Below are 17,885 nucleotides of genomic sequence, written 5' to 3'. Positions count from 1 at the left end.
GAGAAACTCTGCCAAATCTCAAAGTGATTTTTTCAGACGTATGCAGCTGTTTCTGAGTTAACAATGGAGTTTTGCTGGGGCCATTAAAATCTGAAAGCCTAAAATTCTATTTTAAACTCTTCTCATTGTCAGCGATTAGTTTTTTTAAAAAAATAGCATTAAAAACAATGAAATCCTTTTCAAGGAAGCTCATTCTAAAATTCTGGCCAGAAAGGCAAGGCATTTTACTGTGGGAACTATGAATGATCAGTAATCCCTGTAAGTGGGAGTATTTGATGCCCAAAGAAAGAGAGGGGAGGATACCTGAAACTCCAACTCTGACCACTGGGGAGGGCCTCTGTCTTCTCTTCATCAGATCAGCTGTCCTGGAGGCTGTGAGCATTGTTCCTGCCCGCCTCGCACTGGGAAGCTGCCCCCTCAGTGTACAAGGTTGTCATAGCTGGCACCTCCCTTCTGCACATGCCACCTTGATGCCTTTTACAATGTTTGATTTGCGGGGGTGGGCAGAAAACCAGAGATGGCATAGCTGTTTGCAAGCACAAGGCATGGGAATTTGTTGGTCCTGTGTGAAAGGTTGTGTCTTCAAATTTTGATTTATGAAACTGCTTTCATGACAGTTAAACCACCTCAGGGTGCAAGTTCAAAATGGAAAACATTCAAGTAGAAGCTGTAAAGCAAACAGCAGCAGTTAGAGCCGCATATGGTAAACATGCACCCAGGACACCTGCCCTCTCTGGAGAGGGCCCAGTGCTGGAGTTACGGGAGACACCCCCTCCCCTGGGTGGTACTGGGAGCCGTCGTCTGCCCGGGGCTGGCCTCACGGGAGCTGGTGGGAGATGGACTTGGGGATGGTTGCCCCACGGGCACTCCAGCCAGGTTTGTGGAGTCCCGACTCAGGGTGGTGTTTGTTTTTAATATACTTGGATTACGTAAGCAATATTTGCCCACTGTAAGGAATTCATACAATATCAAAGTTTAGAAAATAAGACCATTCTCTCATCCCTCTTCTTAGAGGGAAGCAGGTGTGGCAATGGGGGCCTGTTCTTTCTGGCCTCACCTGTGCACATGAGAACCTGCATTTGCACACACAGCACGCTCACTGGTCCCAACCGTTAGATCGCCCAGCACAGATGGTCCTGTAACTTGCCTTTTTCACTGAACCGTGTGCCGTAGACATCTTTCTGTGTTTTTTTAAACAACATTTTGGCTCTTTTCAATAAGTGGCCAGTTTAAATCTGCCGCAATGACTGGGTAGCCTATAGAGCACATGGAGTCTACAGCAGTTGTCAGAGTTGCAGTTTTACGCTTGTTTGTGTGATTGTCTGGTAGCTCTCTTCCTCTGCCACGAGACTGGGACGAGACTCCGTGGGGGCAGGAACGGGGTCTGCTTCTGTTCTGCATGGGGTGGCTGGCCCCTGGCATGGTCTTTGTCACACGTACAAGCTCGCAGTGGTTACTTGTTGAATGAAATAGCACCAGATAATCTCCGTCACATGCTTCCTTTGTGCCAGACACTGTTGTAAAGGCAGTGGGTACGCGAGTCTGTTATTCCTCACACAGCTCCGAGACCAGAACTTGACAGAGGGGGAAGGCGAAGCACAAGGGAGTAAGCAGCCTCTCAGGGCCGCATGCCTGCTAAGTGGCAGAGCTGGGATTCCAGCCAAGCTTTTGCCACAGTCTGCATGTTCGCCGCCACTCATCCCCCCAAATGCAGCAGTTGCGTGACCACCCGTGCCCTTCGTCCCATGGGAGCGATTGCCAGGAAGGGTTTTGCTGGGTCCCAGAGGAGGCCCGTGTCAGAAATGTACGTGTTATGCCGAGTGGCACCACTTCCCCTTCCCACCAGTCGTGCGTGCAAGTTTCCCCCATGCCCTTGCCCACCTGCCATTCCTTCCTCTGCCCTTGCACTGCCCAGGGGCGTGTGGCCTCTGCTCCAGAGTGGCCATCGTATCACAGAGCTGGATGGGGCTGGAGACCCTAGAATCATTTTCTTGTGACCCAGTGGCCACAGGGGAGTTGTCATGGTTGACTATGCCTCGCCAATGCTTGTATCACTGTATTTCACCATATTTACAATTCACCTCTTAGAACAACTCTGTGAAGTGCAGGTCCAACTGTCATTAACATCTTACAAGTGAAGAAACTAAGGTTTAACACCATCAGGTACCACGTCCACAGTCATTCAGCCAGTAAGTGGCAGGGCTGGGATTAGACCTGGTCTGTCCAGGTCCAGAGGCCACCACTTGAACCCCGAGTGTCCTGCCTCATATAGCGATGCTGGCTAGACTCACAGAGCCGGTCAGTACCCAAGACTCCTGCTGAAGTGCCCTCTCCCTAACGCCCTTCCTACAGGGGAAGCCAGACCTCGGAAACCTTTGTCCAGAGTGGGTTAGTTGGTTGTTTATTTAGGACAGGTTTTCGAAGACCGGCGTTATGTATACTAGCTACAGAAGGTGCACGTCCGCTGTCCCCGTCAGATCCTGAACTGTTGGTTTCTCCGTGCAAGGAGGGTAGTTTTGGGGTTTGTGTGTCAGAGCCCGTGGATGGGGCCACCTCTGGCGTCCTCAGGCCTGCTGACATTGCTGTTGCTGCCCTCTACTGAAGCATAATGGAATTGCCTGTGTTCCACCCAAGGGGTCACAGTGGCCGACTTACTAAAAGAGGATAAGAAGAAAAGGAGGTTTTGCTGCTTTCGCCAACACAGGGCTAAAGATCACGGTAAACTGCTGAGATTGAACTTTCTCTTTGGGAGACTCTTCTCCCCAGACTTCTGACGCCTTTTCCTTACACATGGGCATGGTGTGAGGTGCATGTGCTGTGTGCTATGTTTGTAAGATGCCTGTGTTTTCATTTGATTTCTTTGAAACTTGGCTGTGTTGTTTTCCTCTTGTCTTTCCCCCAGATGTGTGTCTTAGCCAACATAGCATTGCAGTTTCCTCTGTTTGAACTGTACCTTTTAAAGAAGCAGCTGAACCAACTCAGAAAATTTATTTAATTCCGCACGAATATTCTTATAAGGACTGGAAGACAGACTTTTTAAACACTTTCCCCCAAATGATGCTTTTTAATCTAAACTGTTTGGAAATTCCAATGATGTTATTTGATTGATTTTTTTCTTTTCCAGGTTACATGTTTCACATGGCCTCTGGGTCTTCCAATCTCTGGCTGGTTTGCCCAGGACCAGGCTAAAGCTAGTAGTGTCAGTTTCGAGAATGAAGTTATAAAGCAGACTTCTAGGATGCTACAATTTGGGGGCCCTTGCCTTTACAAGTGGGAATGGGGAAAGGGCTTATGTGGGAAACAGTTGAGTATCAATCTATGCTCTAGACTAATGCTTAACATGGTCCCTCATCAGAAGCCCTGGGGTTGGCGTCAGGACCATCCCCATGCAGGGCAGCTATGCAAACAACTGGTGTCCTGCCCTGCCTGCCCGAGCCACCCCTGTGGTCCCACAGCAGCCCAGGGCTTTGCCTGTGCACACCTGGTTAGTGTCACTGAGGTCGGCCCTGGCCAGACGACTTTGGAGGAGTCTGCGTGAGAAGATTCAGACTTAGGGACACAAAGCCAGCCGCCAGGAGAGCAGAGGGTTCACGTTGCCCCGTTTGCTGAAGAGTGGTCTCAGCCATTCGTGGGAATGCTGAGCGCAGCGGTGATGGGAACTGGACTTGAGCAAGTCCTGGATGGTCCGAATGAAGGTTGTATTAGATTCCTACTCTCTTCAGAAGGCCCGAAAGTGGAAAGGGACACTGAGTATGAGATGTGAGCCCTTTGTCACTCTGAGAGCATGTGGTGGCCCCGAGAGGAGGAACTTGCCTGAGATTGGGAGCAGGTCTGGGGGCAGAGACAGAGCTGACTCTCGCAGCTTTAGCGCCTGCAGAGGTTTGCGAAGAAGCTTGGTGCAGCTCTGAAGGCCTCCGCAGGAAAAATGGGCTTCAGCTAAGCAGGAAATACTGTGATGGCCATGAGAAATAAGTTTTCAAAGACTGGCGCCTACAGCTCCAGGGGGTTATCACGAGCAGATGAGTGGTTCCCGTCCTAGGGGAGCAGAGACCCCTCCTTGGGCACATAGATGCCCACCCTCCTCAGCGGGGGCTTGGGCCTCGTGGCTTTTCAGGGATTCTTGAGGCTTCTGGGTGAGCCTTGAGATCTGCAGGAAGAGGAAGCAGCCTAATGTTTTCAGGAAACTTTCTGTATTTTGTTGGGGTCGGGGGGTCTTTTATTGGCTGAGCTACCTAGGGACCCTAAAGAAGGACCCTGGCATCACTGATGGTGCTAGTGGGGTTGGGGCCCTTGTCGGGATGCTGTGCTCCCCACGTCACTGGTCATACAGAAATAGTTACTATCGGGGCATGATTCTTGCTTTTGACACAGAAACCTTGGTCTGGCCTTGACCCACATTCTCCAACATGAGTCTGGCTTCTTTACAGCAACGGGAGTCCGTTACCCTGTGACGGCTGAGCGTGTCACCACTAGCAAGCACAGGCAAATTCCTCCAGGGGATGTCGTGGCACTGCTCGTGCTTGTCATGAAAATAAGATAAAAACACGAGATCTTGGCTTCGGAGCCCCTGTCCCCAAGGAAGGCAGCCATGATCCTGCCACTGCTCAGCTGTCTAACCTCACCAGCTCCCCTGCCTTTGAAAGGAAAGAGTGAGAAGCTTTAGGCTGCTGGGGCGTGGAGGGAAGTGCTAGAAGAGACCCGTGAGAGTGCAAGGAAGCCTGTCCCGTGGAGAACAGGGGAGCGAGGGTCCTAGAGGCCCAGGACATCTGTGAGCGAGGCTGTCGCAGGAGGAGGCTGGCGAGCTCCAGGCTCACTTGGCAAGGGTCCCCGTGGTCCCTGGCCCCGCGGCTGGCAGAGGCCTCTCCTTCCTGTGCCGCTCCACTCTCCAGGGCACTCTGCTAGGACGCGACTTGGACCCGGTTCTCATGGGCCAGCTGCTGCCTCCTGGCCACCCTCCTGAGGGGTGGGCAGCAGCTTCGCAGTGCTGCTCGTGTCTTGCTCCCCTTGCCGAGCTGTGGGGGCATGCGAGGGGAACCCCCTTGGTGCTGGCAGTAAAATCAGACAGCCTGGGTATTTCCTCTTTACAGCAGTTCTGTCAGGTCAGAGGTAAATTGGTCTTAGAGGTGCAATTGCCAAACAGCTCATTTATAGATTCGGTAACTAAGCCCCGGGAGGAAAGGGGACTTGTCCCCATACCACCGATGACAGAGACCAAGCTGCTCTGACATCTGTCCTAGAGGCTTTGGGCTCAGTGGCCTCCATCACTGAAGGAAGTTAGTCTGAGATTTTGCTGTGCCTGTTAGTGGTGAACATAATTTGGGGGCTGCCTATTTGGACCCACACAGAGACTCATTCAGACCCCCGGGCGTGCGTACCCATGCACGTGTGCGTGCGTGTATTTGTGTGTTGATTTCCCTCTGAATTCACAAGCCAGGCAGATATAGTTGAGAATTACGTCGTCCTTCAGAGAGAAGGTAGATAGAGGAATGTTTACGCGTTGGTGAAGGTGATGTTGTGCTAGCCTGAGAAACAGCGTGTTTCCCTGGTTTATTTTGTGTGGCGTTACCCACGATGGCGTCCAGGCCCTACAGTTAGATCCTAAAGAGAAATAGTGTGACCCGCTATCCACAGAGAGTGCTCCGAGCGGGGGCCGAGCCCAGGCCGCCTGGGTGGCCCTGGCGACTCTCACTTGCAGTCCAGGGTGCGCTGGGCTCCTGGCTGGCTGGCACCGTCCCCTCGCCGACAGCAGCAGCTCTGGGCCCCTTCTCAGCGCGCACACACTCGAAGCCTGAGGGTCTGCCCTGGAGCTCTCCCCAGAGATCCCAGTGCCTGGAATCGACTGCAAAGCATAGGCCCTGAGCTACCCCAGATTTTCCGCAGGCAGATTGCAGGGCAAGTCAGCATCCTGGCACAGGCGACAGGCTTGTTCTAGTGCCTGGTTTCAGCTGGAGTCATTGAAAAGTGTTTTCAAATTCATATTTTAAAAATGAAAACTTCCTCAACAAAGCTCTAAAGTTTCCTGAAACGACGTGTAAAGGAAAAGGACTAATAGCCTCTCTGCATGCAGATGGCCCCGGCTTCTGCAGGAGGGTCTGGTGCCTGTAGGTCTGAGGGGGTCTCTCTGTTGCAGCCCTAATTAGGCCTAGCCACTGGTCAGCAGTGAACGCTGAATCCCTGCTCAGGGGGACAGAGAGGTCACCCTGAATGGGGCAGTTCTGATGCTGCGGCAGCCGGTTAGGGAGAAGGGCACGTGTTCTGATAATTCGTCCTCGGGTTTACTTACTTGGGTTTTTATAATTCTTTCTGTCTGCATTTTTATGAAGTCCCAGTAGTCCCCGTCCCACCTGGATTTTTGTATTCCCCACATTTGCTGGGCTGATCTCCTGGAAGTGGTCTGGCTAATTAGGACCAGACACCAAAGCTGGTGGGTAACACGCTTGCTTGGTTTTTGGAACTTTTTGATGTATGGAGTTTTAAGTATATACCCATACACATACCAACATGTACCAATACTGAAACCTACACCAGTATATTTAAGGATATACCAAAGCTGCACGGGTGGTGTGGCACAGTGGCAGGGACTCAGGAGAGCTTTCTCCTCACACGTCTGAGCTGCGTGTCCCAAGGCAAGTGGGTCAGTTCTCTCATCTGTGAAATCACAGCGTTTGTTCATGTCATCTCAGAAGCCCCTTCCAGTTCTAACAGTCTGTGATTCTCCTGTCTTGATTTTTTAAAATGTAGATGGGATCCTATTGGGGCTAAGTGAAGTGAAATCCATATCAATTTATGAACATTAAAAAAATGAATGCCTGGTGCAAGTGAAGGGTGAAATGTTTTAATGTACAAACAAGCTCCTTGGTTATGCCCACTGGGCCCTGTGTCTTCTACACGTCTGGAAAAGGAAACACTCCTTTGGCCGCAGGGAGAGGCTGGAGTGGACGGGAAGGGTGCCAGGGCCCCGGCCAGAGCCTGGCTCCTCGGCCTGGGGGGAGGGACTGGATCCAGATCCATTTCTGGGACCAAATGAGGTCACCACGTTCTAGCCTGGTCACTGCTCTCTTCCTTCACCTGCCCCTTCTCCCCCTCCTCCTGAGCCCTAGGGACATGATTCTGGAACAGATTTATTTATTAGGGACCTATGGCTCTGTAGGTGTCAAACAGTGATGCCAGAAAAGTTGCTTTCCGTACAACAGGCTAAATTAGAAATAACTCAGTTTAAGACAGAAAGGATACAAACCAGGGGTGTTGGCCAAGGCTGGTTCAGAAGTGCTGAAGACTGTTCAAAAGAGAATCCTCTGTGTGGTAGTAGAAGTGGGCAGGGCGAAGTGACACTGGATTTGGACCATCTAGGGAGTGTCGCCTTGCTTCCAGGGAGCTCCAGGAAAGCTTTTCTGAGATGATGGATTCATCATATATGGGCCTCACTGATGGCCTGACACTGCAGACCCACTCTGTATCTCATCTCTTACAGTTCTGCCAACAGCCCTGTGAGGTTAAGTACTCCCCAGATTACAGATGAGAAAATGAAGCCTTGGAGATGTTCGGTCCCAAGTGTGGGGTTAAACTTAGATCTGGCCAACCTGAGAGCCCGCTTTAACCACTGTCCCATCCCACCTGAAGGATGGAGGCCGCTTGGCGAGCAGGGGGATTCTCTCCACCAGTGCAGCCTCAGTTTCTGCTTGGGGAGTTCAGTTTTATCTCTTATCTCCCCACCCCCACCCTAGTCCAGGGAGCAGCTTGTACATTTCATTCACTAGTAGTTGGCATAGAGCCAGAAATGCAAAATGATGTCCATCCCCCCTGCCCCCCTTCCCATAGGCAGGGTGGTGTAATTTATCTGTTTGGATCAGATCATTTGAAAAACAAGCTTTAGGAATGAAATGCAGCAACTCTATTGATGTCATCATGGGACATGGCCCCAGAAAGTAAAAAGCCACAAAGCTTTAGCCCGTTCAGAAGAAGTTTGCTCTTTCAGAAATAGTGACTGAAGTTACACTATGATTAATAGTGGTTAATATTAGAACCATGAAGTAGTAAACTGTTAGAGATGGAAGTGACCCTCAGGAGTCTAGAGATAGTGTCCCCACTTTACAGGCAGGACACTGAAGCCTGAAGAGAGGTGGGACTGCCCAGGGCACAGCCAGGACCTAACTGAGGCCGAGGACCCTCACCCACCCACCCCACCCCCGCCCCATGCTGCTCTCAACTTCTGTCCTCTTAGTGGTGGCACTAAGCACCAAGGAAAACATTCCACAAAGATGACTCATGCTCATATTTGTAAGGGTCTCCCACCGTGATTTTCTTTGTGCTGTTCCTGAAGATAAGGGTGACCCTATAGGAGGAACCTCTAACAATGAACTTGGCTGACTCTTATGATTTTTCAGTCTTTCTGCTGAAGTCAGAGCATGGAACAGTCATGGAGAAGTGAATTGCATGAGCAGCCTCCTGTGTATGTGTGTTTCTATCTCTTGATGGAGCTTTTTGTTAAAGGTTTTCCTGTGATTGGATTGTGGGCTTTTTTTTTTTTTTTTTTTTTGCGGGTGGGTGGTGTTTTTGTCTGTTTTTTTGCATGGAATGGTGAAAGAGTGAATCAAAGTTTGTAGCTGGTTTCTTTTGACTTAACTAAGGAAGAAAAAGGTTATTCTGTGAGAATACCAGCTGTATTATTATATGGGTCTGTATGATCATTTTGTCTTCACTTTTGAAACCTTTGCCAAAATGTGCCTGGAGGTGGCTATTGAGCCCCACCCCTCGCAAGCAGGCTCAGTTCCCTGGGTGCTCACAGAAGGGAAGGGATCTTCTTTGGTGCCTCAGAAAAGATGTTTCTCAGCTCTCTGGGCCCTTCGAGTCAGGTCTGCATCCATCCTTGTCAGTCACACCCTGTCTCTCCCCTGAGCAGGGTCCGCAGGCGTGCACTGCACAGACAGAGCTCGCTGGTCCCGCGCCTTCGCCCCGTGTGCCTGAGCTGGTCTCAGACTCCTCCCCACAGCACTCCAGGCACCACTGCCGGGTTTTACAGCTGAAACCAAGGCGTCCTTCCTAAGAGGAGCCATATGGGCAGAGCTTGCAGGGGGAAAGGCTTTCCTGTTGGCACCTTTAGGTCTATAAAAACCATAAGGTCACTGCAGTTCAAAGTTATGCATCAAGGAATAGAAGTGCATGGGTTCGGGTGATTCTCCTGTGTTTCAACCTTTGATGACCTCTCCTAACCCCAGAGCAGAATGAGTCGTTACTGCACTTGCTCAGACCCCTGCGGTAGCTCTTGTCACAGTAGATTGAAGTCCAACCGGGGGGCTGCCTCTCCCACGGGTCCTCCAGGGCAGGTGCAGAGCCCACTCCCTCTCTGCGTCCCGCATCTCCTTTGCTGCCTGGTCTCCAGCACACGTCCGTGATGTTTCTAGGGTTGAATCAAGTGGAGGAGAAAAAACACCCGTGTGCCAGATGGTGGCTCTGGGTGGGTCCCAGGGCCTCCTGACACTAGCAGGTGCATTTCAACAGTTCTTCCACTTCTGCTCAGGAACCTGCTATGGGGGAGGGAGATGTGCCCAGAGACCCTGGTAGCACTGGGACCACAGGCAGCTTTGCCTTCTGGCCGCTGGTCGGGAGAAAAACCTTCTTCTCCCCATAAGACTACTTCTTGGTGCTCTCGTGCCGGTGCCTTTGGTCAGCACCGTCTGCATCTTGGCTTCACAAGCTGGGCAGAAGGACATCAGATAGATTAACGGAAAATGAGTCAAATTCTTAAATTTTTAAAAAGATCTTACGCTTGGTACCTTCATGCACTCCTCCCTCTATAATACCTCCTCTCCTTCAGTATATTTAAAATAAGAATTTGTTTGTGAAATATTAGGTTTGTTCACCGATTTTCTAGAGTACTTCTTGTTGGGACAAGAAAAGACGTAGCTGTAACTGAGATGTTTTGATGGCCTCTCAGCGCAAACCTGGAAATCGGAAGAATAAGCTGGCGCCAGGCACAGTGGCAGGAATCAGTTTGGTCCCCAGGCTTCTTTTCTTGGGAAGTTGGATGGACAGGATCATTTCCTGTCGGGGGACTTTGTGGGCTTCCTCAGCAGATCACAGAAATGAGGGCTTCCCGCTGTGGAGGCGCCTGGCTTCTTGGCATTTCCTTTTGCCGGTCAAGCCCCTGAGGACCCTTCATCACCCTCCTCGCCCTCTTGCCAGATTCCCCAGGGGTCAGCCTGGAGGCAGAGATCACATCTGTCCCGTCCCCGGGCGCACAGTGCATCCGTGGCACCATTTAAAGCGTTTCTTCTCCCCACAGCCAGCATGCCCACCAGTGAGACGGAGTCTGTGAACACGGAGAACGTGAGCGGGGAAGGCGAGAACCAAGGCTGCTGTGGGAGCCTCTGGTGAGTGGGGGGGGGGGGGGGGAAGGGGGAGAAGGGGGGGGGGTGCCCTGAACTCTCGGCTCCTCCTGGCTTCTTAGAGAAGCAGATATGAAGAAGACACCCAGATTTCAGGGGAGCCCTGGAGCCATGGCCTCAGGTGCAAGAGGGGCGGGCGGGCTCACCCTGGACCCCTTGGTCCTCCCCCTAGCCCAGATCCCCCAGACCCCCAGCATTTCACCTGCCTCTTCCCTCAAAGCGGTCTGTCCCGCTGAGGTGGAGCCTGCCGCGGGCTGAGCCAGGTAACCCGGCAATTCCCCTGTGTCCACTAGGTGCTGGTGGAGAAGAAGAGGCGCCACCAAGGCCGGGCCCTCTGGGTGTCGGCGGTGGGGGTAAAAGGCCCGATTCTCTGAGCCTGGTGCTGGCGTCAGTGCTTTGAAGGGCTTGTATGGCAGAATTGCTGATAGAATGTGCTACATATTTAAGTTTCCTTCACTCACGGGGTCTCCCGACCTCATGTATAGTGGCTGGATAACGAGACCCTGCCCTCCTCGGCTCACGCACTTTGTCTGGAACCCTGCACCACCCTCTCCTAACCGTGGAGGATGCCATCACTTTAACACCCACTGGCTTTTTTCTAGACGAGCTGGGCTGCAGCAGCGGGTGCGCCAGCAGCGTGCAGCGTGCAGCGTGCAGAGCATCGCCTGCTTTTGGGGGAGGCCCATGCGGTTTTGTTTGCTTTCTGCTGGTGTCCTGTGGGTCTTATGTCTGTTGAGTACAGGTGTCGTTTTTAAGAGAATCTGATCTCTTTGGCAGAGGTTCATAAAAATGATGTGTTAGGAGCAGGAAACTCAACAGTTTATGAAGTAAATTTGCCTCCTCTCTCTTGCTCTTCCCTCCTACAGTAGCATGAAATAGGCAGGGAATGGGTTTGTCTTGCCATTTTACAGATGAGCACACTGAGGCTCAAGAAGGTGCGCTGCTTGCCCAGCTCTCGCAGTGAGGGAAGAGCAGAGCTAGGACTCCGAGCCCAGGGCTCCTTTTGCTGTAGCAGCAGCAGCATGTGCTGCTGTTGAGATGTGAGGCTGAGCTGTGGGCAGGGGAGGGCCTGCTGGCTGCAGTGTGAGGCATTTGGGTGAGGGGAGAAGAACCCCTGGCATCACCACCTGTGCCAGGGCTGCTCAGGCAGCTAAGAGTCTTCTCTCGCTTGGCCCCCTGCTCCGCGCTCACCCCAGCTGGCCCGCTGCGGGAGCCGGGGGTGCTGGGTCCAGGCTTCCATGCATGGCTTTTATGATATCTCTGCTGAAATGTGGGGGGAGCGTATCCTGAAGACTTCCTAACAGGAATCATATTCTTTTTGTCTTTCTTTCAGTCAAGCCATCTCAAAATCCAAGCTCAGGTCAGTATCTTCTTTCTGTACTTTTTCTTAAGCCTGTGTGGGTTTTTTATGTTCAAACTTCTGAATTTTACATAGAGTTGCTCTAGACTTGGTTTTTCGCTCTGTGGACGCTAACATTCGTGTAGAAGATCAATCTGCCCAGTAAACAGTAAGTACCTGCCTTGGAGAACAGTGTAGTAGGTGCCAAAGATCCCCCCCTCCAAAACAGACAGACCAATAAGATGCAACAATGACCAACATTGTGCCTACTAATCAACCCTTTACATCCCCTCCCAGAGTCCTTTCTCTGAGAGAGATAATTCCTGTCACTTCTCTGCTTAAAGCTTTTCCATGGAAGGAAGTTCAAGAGGTCTTCTGAGTTGCTCGTAATGTTCTCTTTCTTGTTCTGGGTGCAGGTTACACAGTCGGTAAAAACTCATTGAACTGTATACCAATGGTTTGATACTTTTCCATATAAGTATTATTTTTCAGTTAGAAACAGTGTTTTACCACTATATACAAAACTTAACTTGAAATGGAGTAGAACTACATGTAAAACTTAAAACTGTAAATATTCTAGAAGAAAACATAGGAGAAAACCTTAGTGACCCTGGGTTAGGCAAAAGTTTCTTGGGTACAACACCCAAAGCACTGGCCGTAGCAGGAAGAACTGGTAAATCGGACTTCATCAAAATTAAAACTACTGCTCTTTGAAAGAAAAAGATCAGCTGTAGACTGGAAGAGAAAATATTTGCAAAACATAATTGATAAAGGACTAATACCCAGTATATATAAAGAATAATGTCAGTAATAAGAAAACAACCCAATAAAAAATAGACAATAGATTTTTAATAGGCAGGTAGCCAAAGAAGAGATACAGATGGCAAATAAGCACATGAAATGACCATCGGTCATTAGGAAAATGAGAATTAAAATCACAGTGAGATACCACGACACATCTACAGAATGGATCAAATTAAAAAATCTGGCAATCCCACATTTGACAAGGATGCAGATCAATGAAAATTCTTGTACATTGCTACATGTCAAATGACATAACCATTTTAAAAGCAAGTTGGCAGTTTCTTACAAAGTCAAACAGTAATTTTTTTTTAACATTTCACATCGTTTATTAATGCAGTATACATTAGATCCAAAATCTGCATTTTCTAAGCATACTGTGTTTGGATCTTTCAGATTCTTCTGCAGTCTTAGGTTATGTCTACAGATGTACCCTTAAGTGGATGAACAACACATTCTATAATTATTGAAAATATAGTACAGAGTGAAATGATTTAAATATAATTTAGGCACATATTGATTATGAAAATAGATGTCTCTCAATACCATACTTCTCTGTCTTGGTAAAAATAATAAAGCAAAGATATTTACCATATGACTCAGCAATCCCACTTCTAAGGTATTTATATAAGAGAAATGAAGATAGGTATCTACACAGGAAAAATTTTTTCATGAATGTTTATATTCATAAGCATTATATATATATAATTTATAAATATAACATTTACATGTTTATTTAAAATTGCCAAAAGCTGTAAATAACTCAAATGTCCATCAAATGGTAAAGGGTAGACAAACTATAATTCATCCATATGATGGACTAAAACTCAGCAACAAGAAAGGAAAAAACTACTGAGAGATCAACAACACAAATGAATCACAAACAAATTTTTACTAAGTGAAGGAAGCCAGTCTTAAAAAGCTATATATTGTATGATTCTGTTCATAGGATTCCGGATGAAGCAAAATAATAGAGAAAGAGAACGAATCAGTAGTTTCTGGGGCTGGGGTGAGCAGAGTGGATTAACTACAAAGTGCCATGAAGGAACTTTATTGAGTGATGGAAATATTCTACATCTAGATTGTGGTTACAAACTGTAGAACTAAATAGAGTAAATTTTACCATATGTAAATTAGATCTCAGTAAACCTGACTTAAAAAAAAGGGGACTTCACTGGCGGTCCAGCGGTTAAGACTCCGCACTCCCAATGCAGGGGACACAGGTTCAATCCCTGGTCAGGAAACTAAGATCCCGCATGCTGTGGGGCACAGCCAAAAAAAAAAAATTAAAAGCCCCCTTTCATGGACTTCCTGTTGCCAGAGGGTATTTAAATTCCTTCATAATGTGGCCCCCAGCTCACCAAAACATGGTCTCATGTTTTGACACCCTTCCCAGACTCTGCACTTTGTTATTCTGGACTGCTTTCAAGCCATCAAATATACCACACACTCAGGTTCTTCCCATCCAAGTCTCTTTGGGGGAGCTGAGTGGAGTGCCCTGCCCTCTCCCCGCTGGCTAACTCTTACTCAGCTATCGAGAGCCAGCCCAGACCTCAGCTTTTTGGAGAAGCCTTCCCCGACTCTTCCAAAGATCCCTTGTAGCTCCCTTCTCTTTGCTCCTGTACCCAGTACCCTGGGTGTAACACTTGGTGTGGATTTATAATTACCTGCCACAGCCCGGTATACTATTCAAGGACAGGGGCCATGGACCATGCCTTCATCTCCACGTGCCTAGTGCAGGGTTTGCGGGGATGAGACAGTCCCCTAGATTTGGGAGACACCTGTGACTTGTCACTGCAGCATGAATAGACCCACCAAGGCTGGATCTTGTCCAGGCCACCTTGCTTATGTGTACTGAGTTATGCATCACAGGAGAAACCCAGTCTTGTGGGGAAAGTTTTTAGTGTCCTCAGTGGACTTCTATGCTGGTTATCATGTTTCCAGCTGCCATTACCATCAGAAACCACATAGCAAGAGCAGTAACCAAATGCACCTTGCTTGTTCCAGGTCTTGCCAAAGAGCTGACACAACTCTTTCTTTGGCCCCTGGGTTACAGTGTTCTTAGCAGATCGGTGCAGCTGAGTCGGCCAGGGCTGCAGCCCTGGACTCAGCCTGGAGATTCTTCTGACTCAAGCACCTAGAGGAAGCGCCCACCACCCCTGTCACTGAGCACAACCTGGACAGAGCTGACACTGCCACTCGGCCGGCCCTTCCCTGGGACCCCCTTCACCAAGCCATCCTGTGGCAGGGAACGTTTCCTATAGGGAGACGGGCTAAGGGAAAGAATACTTTCTCTAATTACGTACTGCAACTGCGAATTGGTAGAGGACATGCTACTTGTCTGTTTGGCTCAGCTCATTCTATTTGTATGGAAACATGATTCAATATTAGCTTTTCTCCTGAAGGTATATTTTGAGCATCCCTAGTTAGAAAGGGCACCTGATGACTCAGGAGTACTCAACGTCGACAGCTCTCTCCGGCTCCAGAGGAACCTCCAGATTTAAGAAAGGACTGAAAGTTTCCCTAAAAGGAAAACTCAGGTTTGGGAGCACTTCGCTGCCTGGTAAATTCCGCATGATGATTGAGGTGCTGTGAGAGATGTGTATGATAAGCTGGTCTCTCTGCCCTGAGAGCTCGGACAGATCCATGTGCCTCGAGGTGGGCACATGAACTGCATATGTGTACGAACTCATGATTCTGTGAATATCTAGATTTCCTAACTGGTTTGAGGACTGCATATGGCAGATTATGGGGTTATCTAAAGCCATAGGAAGGAAACTGATAGCATGATCAAGTCAAGACTGTGCTTTCAAAAGTTGTATTTTAAAACCAAAGTAATTTGTCTTACGAGGTCTGGTCATTTCTATGCCATTTGTTCTCATCTTTCCTCCCTGCACCCTGACCCCAGCTGGGACCTCCAGAGTGCAGTTACTCCTCAGTGATGTTGATGAGGTGCTGCATCTGTCATCCAGGGAGTGACGCTTGCTTCTCTTGCAGCCGCCGCTGGCGCCGCTGGAACCGCTTCAGTCGCAGAAGGTGCAGGGCCGCCGTGAAGTCCGTCACGTTTTACTGGCTGGTGATTGTCCTGGTGTTTCTCAACACCTTAACCATTTCCTCCGAGCACTACGACCAGCCCGACTGGTTGACACAGATTCAAGGTATAAGCAGAAGCCGTTCTCTTTTTGTTCCGAGTAGGGGATCCCTGAGGCTGGCTGACTGCAGTCTAGTCTTTGCTGATGGACATAGGGTAGCATTCAGGACCATTTCCAGTGAGCAGTAGCTTGGAAGGCGGCAGAACCAAGCACAGGGCGCACCTGGAGAGGGGGTGCGGTCTGTGCCATGTGGTGCGTGAAGCACCTTGAAGCTGATAACTCCAGAGCAGCTCATTGTCTTAACCCTGTGACAACCTGGGATCAAGGAATCAGGCAGCTGGAAGGGACCTCATAATCCCTTCTCCCCATCTCCACTGGAAGCTTTATTCTCCTCTGTAGTTTTCTTGGCAAGCGGTGGCTGTTCACCTACCTTGAATGCCCCAGCAGGGTGGTACGGGAGCTCATCCCATTCTGAGTTCAACAGTTTCGAGCCATTGTGAAGCCCTGCCTGACATCAAGTCAAATCTGTTTCTGTTTGACTCTCCAGCCTGCTGGGTGGCATTTTCTGAAGTGACCTTGATAGGCAACTGCTTCTTAGATCATGGTGCTGTAAGCAAGATCCGACAGATTTTTTTTTGTTACTGATTGAAACAAACAAACAAAAACAACATGATGGTCTAAATGCAGAATTGTAGGCTTTCAGGGCTCGAAAGTATCAGAGATTATGTGGTAAGCTGCCCCTCCCCATTTTACAGTCAGTGAAACTGAGGCCCAGAGAAACCAAGGAACTTCTCCAAGGGGCACATGTCTGTGTAGTAGCCAGAAGCAGGACTAGAACCTGACAGACAAGCAGACCATAAGTGTTCATGCCGCATTTCTGTAATTGGGGCAAGAGCAAAGACAAGGGCAGAGGTTCTTGGGGCACTTCTGGCAGTGGCTGGTGAGAGGGAGGTGAGGAGGGGGAGGTCAGAGCCACTCCCATGATGAGATCCCGAGGACGTGTGCCCCCTTGTCTTTCTAGATATCGCTAACAAAGTCCTCTTGGCTCTGTTCACCTGCGAGATGCTTGTAAAGATGTACAGCTTGGGTCTCCAGGCATATTTCGTCTCTCTTTTCAATCGGTTTGATTGCTTCGTGGTGTGTGGAGGAATTACTGAAACGATCTTGGTGGAACTGGAAATCATGTCTCCTCTGGGCATCTCTGTGTTTCGCTGTGTTCGGCTCTTGAGAATTTTCAAAGTGACCAGGTGAGGACGTGCGCGTCTCACTGCAGGTGTTTTCTGAACGTGGGTGGTGGTCAGCCCTGTCGCCGCCTGGGGGACCTTCTGCCCCATCCCAGGTGGCGCTCTGGGCTCACCCCCTTGTCTTGACTTGCAGGCACTGGACCTCCCTGAGCAACTTGGTGGCATCCTTGTTAAACTCCATGAAGTCCATCGCTTCGCTGCTGCTCCTGCTTTTTCTCTTCATCATCATCTTTTCCTTGCTGGGGATGCAGCTGTTCGGCGGCAAGTTTAATTTTGACGAAACGCAAACCAAGCGGAGCACCTTTGATAATTTCCCTCAAGCGCTTCTAACGGTGTTCCAGGTGGGTCCCCCGCCATCCTTTCCCTGGGCTGCACCTTAGGGGATGCCTTCTCATCTGTCCACGAATCAGTAAGACAAAACACTCCATTGTTATTGTATTAGTAACCTCTGCCCTAATAACACTCTGATTAATTTTGTGCCATTTAAGTCATTTGTTTTGCATCTCACTCCAGATCTATGTGCTGTGATTTCACATTTTTGTGAGACCACTAGTTGTATTATGAAATAATCAACCAAAAATTTGTGTTTGATTGTGTGAGGTTTCTGAGGTTCCTGTGACATAGGCTCTAAAATCCTCTTCTTGTCGTTTGCTAATTTTTGACAGCAGGCAAGTTTTGTAATCCTGGTTATAATGGATTTATGCAGAGAAGTGACTTCTAAAGCCCTGATGCCTTGGTGTATAGTCAGAGGAATCAGGGTGATTAAGGAGTTGTGACAGCTTTCTGGCCCTGTGTTGTCCTCCCTCGTGTGATGTAATGGGGACACACAGACTCTGAGGACGTCTCTGCTGCGGGGGCCTTTGCGGGCACTGGGCTGAGAAGGGAGCAGCGGTGTCAGAGGTTCACAGGTGGCCCTGCGCTCAGAGGCCCAGCCTCTCCACCCCACCTGGCTGTACGCTGCGGCGTCCCAAACCCCCACCTTGTGTGTTGTGAGCCGAAGCCCTTCCTTAGAGCCTGGCAGGTA

The 17,885-nt window shown here is 49.5% G+C and overlaps 1 protein-coding gene across 4 annotated transcripts in view; it reads left to right on the top strand.

Moving 5' to 3' along the window:
• CACNA1D (calcium voltage-gated channel subunit alpha1 D) overlaps positions 1–17,885 on the top strand; it is a 322,525-nt gene that overhangs the window by 222,857 nt on the left and 81,783 nt on the right. For 3 of the 4 annotated variants that reach the window (XM_057555475.1, XM_057555479.1, XM_057555478.1), the window contains exons 10-14: positions 10,283–10,370; positions 11,719–11,745; positions 15,523–15,683; positions 16,639–16,864; positions 16,995–17,202. In XM_057555475.1, the coding sequence (XP_057411458.1) occupies positions 10,283–10,370; positions 11,719–11,745; positions 15,523–15,683; positions 16,639–16,864; positions 16,995–17,202 (710 nt within the window). Of the gene's footprint in view, positions 1–10,282; positions 10,371–10,678; positions 10,739–11,718; positions 11,746–15,522; positions 15,684–16,638; positions 16,865–16,994; positions 17,203–17,885 lie in introns of all 4 variants that reach the window. The other variant, XM_057555477.1, reaches the window with a different exon arrangement.

This window comes from Balaenoptera acutorostrata, chromosome 10, assembly GCF_949987535.1.
Source record: "Balaenoptera acutorostrata chromosome 10, mBalAcu1.1, whole genome shotgun sequence".
In the NCBI taxonomy this organism is placed as follows: Eukaryota; Metazoa; Chordata; class Mammalia; order Artiodactyla; family Balaenopteridae; genus Balaenoptera; species Balaenoptera acutorostrata.
This window is presented reverse-complemented; position numbering and strand designations above follow the sequence as displayed.